Genomic DNA, 9,545 nt, shown 5'->3' on the forward strand with positions numbered 1-9,545 from the left:
TTCTGACAGAGCTAGGTCAGACATGGGTTTGTAAGTCAAGCAGAGATCGCCTCTTAGTAGGAGATATGAGACAGAGAATAGTTGGGAGTTTTTTTGAGTCTGTTCATATAGGACAAGTGTTTAAGGCCTAGAATCCTCTTTGTGAGGTTCTTTTGCGGCCCCTGCAGTTGTTACAGGTGTCAAGTGAGGTTCTTTTGCGGCCCCTGCAGTTGTTACAGGTGTCAAGTGAGGTTCTTTTGCGGCCCCTGCAGTTGTTACAGGTGTCAAGTGAGGTACATGCTAAATGAGGCACTGCATTTGATGATTGGCCTGAGGGAAGAGTAGAGGGAGACAATGTCTTTCTTCCTGGATGCAAAACCCTTAGTAATGAGATTTGCCAGATAGAAGGACTTTCTGACCACAGTGGCAATGTGGTGATCAAAACAGAGGTTGCTGTCAACCTGTGTTCTCAGATCTCTTATAATGCCTTCTGTATTCAGTGGACTACCATTGATGTGTGTAATTCATGGGAACTGGGTTGTTCCCAAAGGGGATGATGACACATTTTTTGGCATTGAGCTTAAGGCCATGGCTCTGACACCAGTCGTTGGTCTCAGTGAGGCCATTCTGTAGGATGTCAACATCACTTGGGGAGTTAACAATAGCTCCCAACATGCAATTGTCTGCGAACTTTGTCAGCCAAAGTTCTTTCATGTTGGCCTGGACTTCTGAGAAATAGATATCAAACAGGAGAGGACCCAGGACCAAACCCTGTGGGACTCCACTCGTGACTAGTCGGTAGTCTGACTTGGAGTCAGCTACTTTCATACTGTGGGGGTTCCATCTGTGAGCCAGTTTGCAACCCACCTAGTGATATAGGGGTTGACACTAGCTTAGTGAGTATTTCTATGATTCCTGAGTGGGGAATGGTATCAAAGGCCTTGGCCAGATCAAGGTAGGCAGTATGAACCACCTTGCCTTCATCCACAGCTGTGGTGACTGAATAATGAAGTCGACCAAGTTGGGCAGGCATAATCTACCCTTCACAAAACCAAGCTGTGTGGGATCCAGAGTTTGGAGATTACCTACATCCTTGTTTATTAGGTCCATGATGATGCATTGCATAGCTTTGCATATCAGACTCATCAGGCTAATGGGGTGATAGTTCCCAGGGTCTGTAGTCACTCCTCCTTTGTGAAGAGGAATGACTACAGCAGTGTGCCATTTGGTAGGGACAAAGCCTCAGGTGAGGCTGTGATTGAACAGGGCACACAGGTAAGGTGCCAGTTCACTCTGTAGTTCATGTAGAACACAGACAGGGATACTGTCAGATCCCATAAAAGCTGTATTCTTGGCCTTGGACAGTGCTGTTTTAACCTGTGCAGCAGTAATAGTGGGTGCCTGGTAATCTACTGGTATTGTGACTGGTCCTTTGGAGGGGGAGTGGTAAAGTTGGCACTGAATCTGTCAGCCAGTAAACTAACTCATTCCCTCCAATGGAGCTCTGTAAGGTTGCACTGTAACTTCCAGTGGGTGCAGCCTATGATTTTTGATTGAAATATGAGGGCATAATTTGATTCTAACAAATGTTCATATCTCTGGAACCACAGGAGCTCCTAAGGAAGTGGAAATGGCAAACTCTTCAGCACAAACTATTTTTACAGTGGTAGTATTCTCTAGGTTCTAGGTCTTAAACTGGATTTTATAAGTCACAGTAAAAGTAACTATTAAGTTTGTAATATTCTGTAAACAACCTACAATGTCTCAGTAAAAACTTAAGTTACACACATCCTGTTAGCAGCATTTTGTTCTTCCAACTGAGAGTTTTGTCTGTGCTACTTGGTTGTTGAGATATTTAGAAAAAAGATGAAATTTATGACAATATAAACAAATGCTATATGAACACCAATTAAAATCTCTTTACCTGAACTAGGCAGAGGTCAAACAGCAACACAGATGTATTTGCCATTGTGTAACCTTTAAGGTGGTATCTTTTACTACTTAGGATATAACACAGGTTCAAAATTATTAATACAAAATATGAACAAGCAATATTTGATACCTAGAGATGTGAGCAGGATGTAACTGCAGAAACACCTAGAGGTGTCACCCAACTCTAATGAGCCAAGTATCTGTAGTTGGTTTTTGCTAGATGTTCCCTATTGCATAACTGATCTAGTTCAGGAATTGTTATAGCAATATCAGCAGCATACCAGTTTTTTAATGAAATCTAGGATCAAGTATTCTCTGAGGGCAACAGGTACTGCATTTCTTCATAAAGCACTGAAATACAAAGCAATTTGCCAACCTCAGCATCTGCATTCGTAATAGTTTGCTTTATTGTGGAATTATTCAGGTGATTTCTATTTCGGCAATGACTGCATATTGAATTTAGCATTTATCAGGTGGTACCACGTATGCTCTCATCATAAATACTCTTACATTTAAACTGTGCACATGGCTGGGTCTTATGGTGAGATGCTCATCTGCTTTATACAATTTCATGTAGTTCATAAAAATAAGGGGTGTACACAGTCAAAGTTATCATAACTGCTGGTGGCAGTGGGAGGCTATCTTTGGATGAAAGTACCATATGCTCTCATTATATGGTCATTTTTAAACAGTCTAATCTGCCTTTGCACAATTGCAAGAGTAGTGTGCATGAATTAAGTCAGAGCACTTTACTACAGCTACTCTGTGTTTGTGAGAAAATTTTTAATAGTGTACATTTGTCATTATTGTTAATTTTTTGACACAGACATCTAAGAATCTGGATGCAGTCGATGTGGCTAAAATTACTAGATTTGGGGCATGTCACTGAATAAAAATGATTATACTACTCCCCCCCCATTAATATTCAAAAACATGCACGCTGATTGGTCAGTGTGCACGTTGTAAATCAGAGTTATAGTAATGGAAAAAGGTCCGGTCGCCCGGACTTTTTCCATTACTATAACTCTTTTTTCATGCTGTTTCGCTATGTTAAACGAGTTTAACATAGCGAGACAGCTTTAAAAAAAGCAACGGAGATTCTCTCTTGCTTTTGTAAAGCTGTCTCGCTATGTTAAACCCATTTAACATAGCGAAAACAGTTTGTAAAATGCAACGGAGATCTTGCTTTCTCCGTTGCTTTTGCCCACAGTTCTGATGTACTGTGTAGGCATACGCATGCGCAGTACATCAGAACTGCAGCAGAATACTGGACAGCTGCGGAAGGGCAGCAAGGAGGCATTATACAATGCCATTATTTAACAAAAGTAAATTTTTTTTTCTTAAATAATGTCATTGATTAATAGCAATAACCCACTTCTGGGTGTGGGTAATGCTGGATTTACCCACATTTGGCTTTGTTTGGCAACTCGGGCTTCTCCCTCGTGACCAAACCACACCAACCGTGGGTAAATCCAGCATTACCCACACCCAGGCGTGGGTTATTGCTATAATAACCTTACTGAGATTATAAAGTAAAAAAACGTCATAAGTTGGTCTTTGCAGAGGAGCAGAAAACCTTTTCCTCTAGATTGGCCACCCTACAGTCTATCTCTAATGCGTCCATGAGGCTAATCTCACATGCAGCAGAGGGTACCTCAAGGGTTCATGCCTAGATGTTTATGTAAAGCAAATTAGATTACTTTTCTGTGGTTATATGTATCACAGTCACACAGGTGATGTGTACAACATCAATAAAGTGGCCATAATTAAGGAGTATGGATATTGCTGGATTACGACAGCAGTTTTGAGTGGTCTTTTTACAGATTAAATATTCTGAAATTTGTACTTTCAACATTTCTAGTTGATGCAATTTGTTTCATTGCTTAATGGAAAACATTTCAGAACTACAAATTTAAAACCAATGCTGTATTAAATAAAAAATGTAATTTAAAACAATCAAGGAGGTGAATCCAAAAGAACAAATCCATTAATGCATGGCCCTAAACGTGTGTAGAGGGAGCCTATGGTTTGAAAATAGCCCAGAGGCCATGGTACACTTAATCCACCACTGGTTGTGTGACTCAAGAGATCATAGTCCTGGTGGCTATTCACAGTACATGGCAATTATGGGATTCAAACCCCCAGCTGTCTGCCACCTTCCCTTTCCCTTACAACTGGTTGGCAGTAGTAAAATTCTAACGCCATCTGACCATCTACAGCAATCTTTACAGAAGTTATCCAGCCTGTGGAAAGCCTGCTGATAATGCTAATGACTGTAAGTATTATTTTGTTTTGGAAAAAAATTGTATATGAAGAAATATTACAACTGTGAACTATTGTAATTAGACTGGATTGATGTTATTCCTCATGTTTTATTACAAGGAATCACTTTTTATTATCCTTGTAAATAAATGTTCTCTCTGCAATCACTTTGAGAGTGTTTTTTTTCATGGACTAGCTTTTTATAAGCACTATAGAATGCTACAGTTGTCAAGGAAGATGGCCAAAAGCCAAGCAGGTCTTCTTTCTTCTTTGGTGGAAGGCATTTGGTAATATAGCACATTCAGCAGCAATTAGGCAAGGCCATTTCCAGATTATTTAGCCTTCTTTTTCTACATAATTTTGTACAAGTGTTGCAGTCCTTTGCCTCCCCAACTCTAGTATGCACACTGCAGCAGGTGTATGTCCAGCATCTACTTGCAAGTTCTATTCTTCCAAAAATAAATGTTTTTACACACATAATATACATAAAATTTCTTCCAAAGGAGTTTAAATGTACACTTTGTAACCAACATCAATTTTTTTTTTACATCAATTTCTACACTTTGCAATTAGGCAGTCTGCATTTGTGGACTGGTTAACTGCAGTTTGCATGCTTATTTACACTTGGCATCTTAATTTAGTCAGAAGGCCATTTGTTGTTAGTCAAAGATAATGATGAGATTACTGAGAGGAAATAACGGTTATGAATTTTGTTTTATTTACTTTGTTTCTGTAGACAAAACAAGAGGTTGAGAAGACTGGGATATTTAAGTTGCCATCCATCTACAGTGATACAGGATTCTACCCAGTGAAGTATGACTTTATTAAAGAAGCAGAGAAACATTGTGTCCTGAATCACCCAATTCCTGTTGACTGCCCAGTGCAGTTAATTCATGGGATGGAAGATGAAGCAGTTCCCTGGCAAACCTCACTGCAACTGGCACAACAACTAGCAAGCAAAGATGTTGACGTTATCTTGCGCAAAACTGGAGATCACCGTTTATCAGACCAGACAGACCTTGAACTTCTGAAGGCCACAGTACAAGTCCTGATTGGGAAAGTGGCTGGGAAGGTATGACTCCTATATCAGAAATTTCCAAAGTATTATTCATTTGCATTCCCACCGAAGACAGTGGCAGAAAATGGCTGAACCTGCATTTGACTTTCCCTTCAACCACTGACTTACAAGTCCATCTCGATACAAGCTGCTGGAAGACTGAAATCTTCTATGTGAGGATATTTACAGAATGTACAGGCAGGGTAGGGCAGTAAGAAAAAAAAGAGGCTAACAGCCTTAGCGGCATCATGTAGGTGAACTATAAAATGAATGTTAACTGAACAGATTTCTTAATACAAACTGCCAATTAACCCACACTGTTTAAAATATGTTCCAACTAGTTTTCATTCAGAAAAAGTAACATGTCATAGAGTACTTCTGTTCTTGTGACAGACACATACCTTTCCTCCTCCGTACATTTATGTGGATTGCTTTGAAGCACTTGGTATAACTGGAACAAGATATGGACTCATCTTTCTATGATTTTTCTTTTTATCAGATAGAATATTTGATCTTTACTGCATCACCTAACAACTGTATTAATGACTTGACTATAAAAGCCAGATCAGAAAGAAATAAATGTGAGTCATAGTCCTACACTTGATAAACTAAATGCCTTCAGATTCAGATACACAAAGTCACAAGACATTCTGTGGTATTTTATACAAGTAGCACATAATTGTTTCCTTTTGTGTGTTTGTATTCCTATGTAGAAGATGAGAAAATACCTAAATGGTTATCAAAGTCAACACTTGAAGAGCAATCCCCATTTCATTTTAAAAAAAATGTAACTGTGAGTCAGGACAAAGACACTGAAGATCTCAGAGTACATCTCAAAGTTTTATAGACTTCATCAAGCAGTCAGTTGAATCCCATAATTACCGGGGTTTTAATGCCTCCTAAGTTGAGACACCCTTGCCACATATCTAGGTCATTCAGTGCTGATTCTAATACTCAGAATGCTTTCTTCCCTCATTCTTCAGATGTGTCTTCTTCTTCTTTCGGCTTTTCCCGGTTAGGGGTCGCCACAGCGGATCACCTGTCCTCTCATGATTGGCAGTGGAGTTTTACGGTGTCAAGTTGCCAGCCCGGCACCCAACCTTCCACAGAAGGCACACACACTTGCACCTAGGGCCAATTTAGACTGTCCAATCCACCTACAGCATGTCTTTGTGATGTGGGAGGAAACCGGAGCACCCGGAGGAAACCCACCAAACCACAGGGAGGACATGCAGACTCAGATGTATACACATGCTAAATGTAGACTATAAGATATGTGTATCAGTAGTGGCTCAGAGGCGGAGGATACCACAACAAAATGTATCCAGCTTCATAAAATAGGAATAATACTTAGACATGCACTAGATGTAGGCCTCTCTAATATAACAATCAAATGCATGAAGACACTAAAGCCTTTCCTGACCCTAGAAACACAAGTCCTTGAAAGAACTGAATAAGAGATTTTACAGTTAGCCACAAATAACTTGGGAGTATTCCCAAAAGTCTATGTGTAAATCTGAAGAGGAGCTTTTAGATGCCTCCAAAGAGAGAAGTAAGTTGAGAAGTCTTTGAGATGGGAGAGCTTCCTAACCAAGAAATACACTGGCACATTGCTGTACAGGAAGCCAAATGGCTTTGGTGTCAAACCTCGGGGGACTGTATGATGAAATGGCAGATAGAATTTGAGTAATTTTCACATTTCCTACAGCAAGTCTTTTCACTTCAGTAGCACCCACACATTTTTCAATTTTATGTTTCTGTTTAAAATTAAAAGATTTCTGGACAATTTTTTTGCTTTTACATATACTATCAAAATAGCTTCTTTCAGCTCAGACTCTGCAGCATGTACTAAATGCAGGACAACTCCTCTTATTCTTATCATCATACCTAATAGGTGACATGAATTAAAATTGCATGTTTTCTTTGGTTTACATTCTCACATCTCCCTCTCTTTCACACCCATTACACCTTTGCAGTACAGCTTCACTTTATTACTTATTTTTTTACCTTTTACTAGACTCTCTTTCATATGCATCACTTTTATCAGTAAATTATTTTTAAAAGTGTACTAATAGCTTCACTTGCTCTGTACATGCCTATTTCTTTTGATAAGGTTACACTAATTTCAAGAACCTTTCCCTTACTACATGCAGTTCATGAAATTCACAGTTATTGGCTCTATTCTTCAATTTAGTAACATAGGCATCTACAATTTCTATGAGACCTTGTGATCTAGCAATAAAACAAATGGTGAATAAACAGAAATGCCTTTCTAAATTCTGTGTTAATAATTCCTAAATTTCAATATAAGTGATGCTATTTTCTCTTTCTCCCCTTCATGAAGAGTAACAAGTTAAATACCTTTAGGGATTTTTCATCAATGACATGAATGAATGTAGCACATTAAACCTTTTAAATGTTTCATGTAATCAACTCACTGTGAGAAATAAACCAAATTTCTGGACCCCAAGTTTCCATGGAGTAAGAAAATTCCAAAGGAGTGCAGTTGAAGAAATTTTCCACTGTGAACTGTATTTCTGTACTTCCAAGCACACAAATTGTTGAAAGCAAATGTAAATCTGTTTATTCAGTTCTGACACCAGACAATGTCTGAATGGTTAATAAACAAGAGGCAATGAGGATGTGTTCTACTTTCAGCAACTGGAAATCTTGTATAACATATTTAACCATTTAAGGAAACTGTTAGACTTCAGTGTGATAAATCCGTTATACAAACAGTACAAAGCATGTGGCTCATGTATGAACTCAAATGCCTACTCAGTCTGAGGGTCAGTGACTTGCATAATTGGAAAAAACATCAATCCTCGACCTCCAGTCAACACTATACTAAGGTAAGAAATCTGCCTAAACAGGCAGTCTGGCAATATAAAACTCACATTATGAAAAAGCAATAGTCATCCCTACTCGACTCACTTAAAACAATTCTGGGCAGAAGTCAAGTGCCTAATGGGCTGTACAAAATCCATCTAACACCCTCTCCTCCTCATCTCACCTCACAGTACCCGATTACAACTTCTACTTCAACAGAATTCCCATCCCTGACTCCATCAGTAACCCCCCTATCCACTTTTTCACTTTCCATTTCAAAGTAACTGAAGCTAAACACACAGTACTACCACTACCTTAAAGAACTAAAAATGGACTTGCCTGCTGGTCCTGACAATATTCTTCCATAGTTCTTTTTCCTATGCAAGGACCTCACAGTCCCATCCCTTTTTCAAATTGTATAATCTCTGCCTAACTCAAAACATCATGCCTGATATCTGGAAAACAGCCACGGTTAAACCTATCCCCCCAAAATTAACATAGCCTACATCATTGACTTCTGTCCCATCTCCTTTCTCTCCATACTTGGTAAAATCCTTGAAAAATTAGTTTGCAATCAGTTCACCCATTACATGTCCCAATATCTACTATCCTCAAAACAGCATGGCTTTGGGCTGGTAGCAGCACTTCTACAGCACTCTGGACATTTACTGATAACATCCTCCTGGCTATGGATAAAGGCCTCCTTACTGCAGACATCTTTAGTGACCTCACCAGAGCTTCTGATCTGGTTGGCCATAACATTCTATTAGATCACCTAACAAATTGGAATTAGCCTAGATACAGCTCAATGGTTTAAAAAATTATCTTTCAATCAGTACTTCTCTGTTCAGTTTCAGAACACCCTCTCTGCTTCCATCCTTCCCCCTAAAGGAGTCCCTCAGGGCTTCGTTCTGGGTCCCCTTTTTTCCATTTTCATTTAGAAACTACCACATGACCTCAATCACCTCTCTCTCTCTCTCTCTCTCTTACTTTATGCCGAATCATGATGAAATGATCTTATTTTACCCAAACCTGACCTCCTCGACTATACAACTACAAGCTGACTTCCTTTCCCTTATCAAATGGTTCAATAACAAAAAGCTAATGCTGAACGCTTCCAAAACTAAAGTGATGCTGTTTGGTACCTCCCATAAATGGCAGAAAAACTCTCAATTACTTCTTATCCATGACCATCTTGACAACCCAATTGATCAAGTCATCTCCTTCAAATTCCTTGGTATGTGACTTGATCTTGCACTGAACTTTCACCTAGAACAAATATAGAAGTAAATGAATACCCTCCTAGTTTGATCCTATAAAAATGTTCACATTTATGGGACTAAACAGGAATGCCATAGGCACAGGTATTCTACTTGCCCGGCTTGAATATGGACTTCCACCAATTGCAGCAGCATTCAAGAAAAACCCCTCCACCATCCAAACTATAAGCAACTCTGCCATTTCATTATTCTCTCCCCTAGAAATG

The 9,545-nt window shown here is 39.2% G+C and overlaps 1 protein-coding gene across 1 annotated transcript in view; it reads left to right on the plus strand.

The window, feature by feature from the left end:
• LOC122809445 (palmitoyl-protein thioesterase ABHD10, mitochondrial-like) overlaps window positions 1-6,311 on the plus strand; it is a 244,813-nt gene extending 238,502 nt beyond the window's left edge. The window contains exon 5 of the mRNA XM_044080964.1: window positions 4,910-6,311. Coding sequence (XP_043936899.1) covers window positions 4,910-5,251 — 342 coding nt within the window. The 3' untranslated portion in view covers window positions 5,252-6,311. The remainder of the gene's footprint in view (window positions 1-4,909) is intronic.
• The last annotated feature ends 3,234 nt before the right edge of the window (window positions 6,312-9,545 follow it).

The sequence above is a fragment of the Protopterus annectens genome, chromosome 8.part0 (genome assembly GCF_019279795.1).
Source record: "Protopterus annectens isolate FY-2018-M chromosome 8.part0, PAN1.0, whole genome shotgun sequence".
Taxonomy (NCBI): domain Eukaryota; kingdom Metazoa; phylum Chordata; order Ceratodontiformes; family Protopteridae; genus Protopterus; species Protopterus annectens.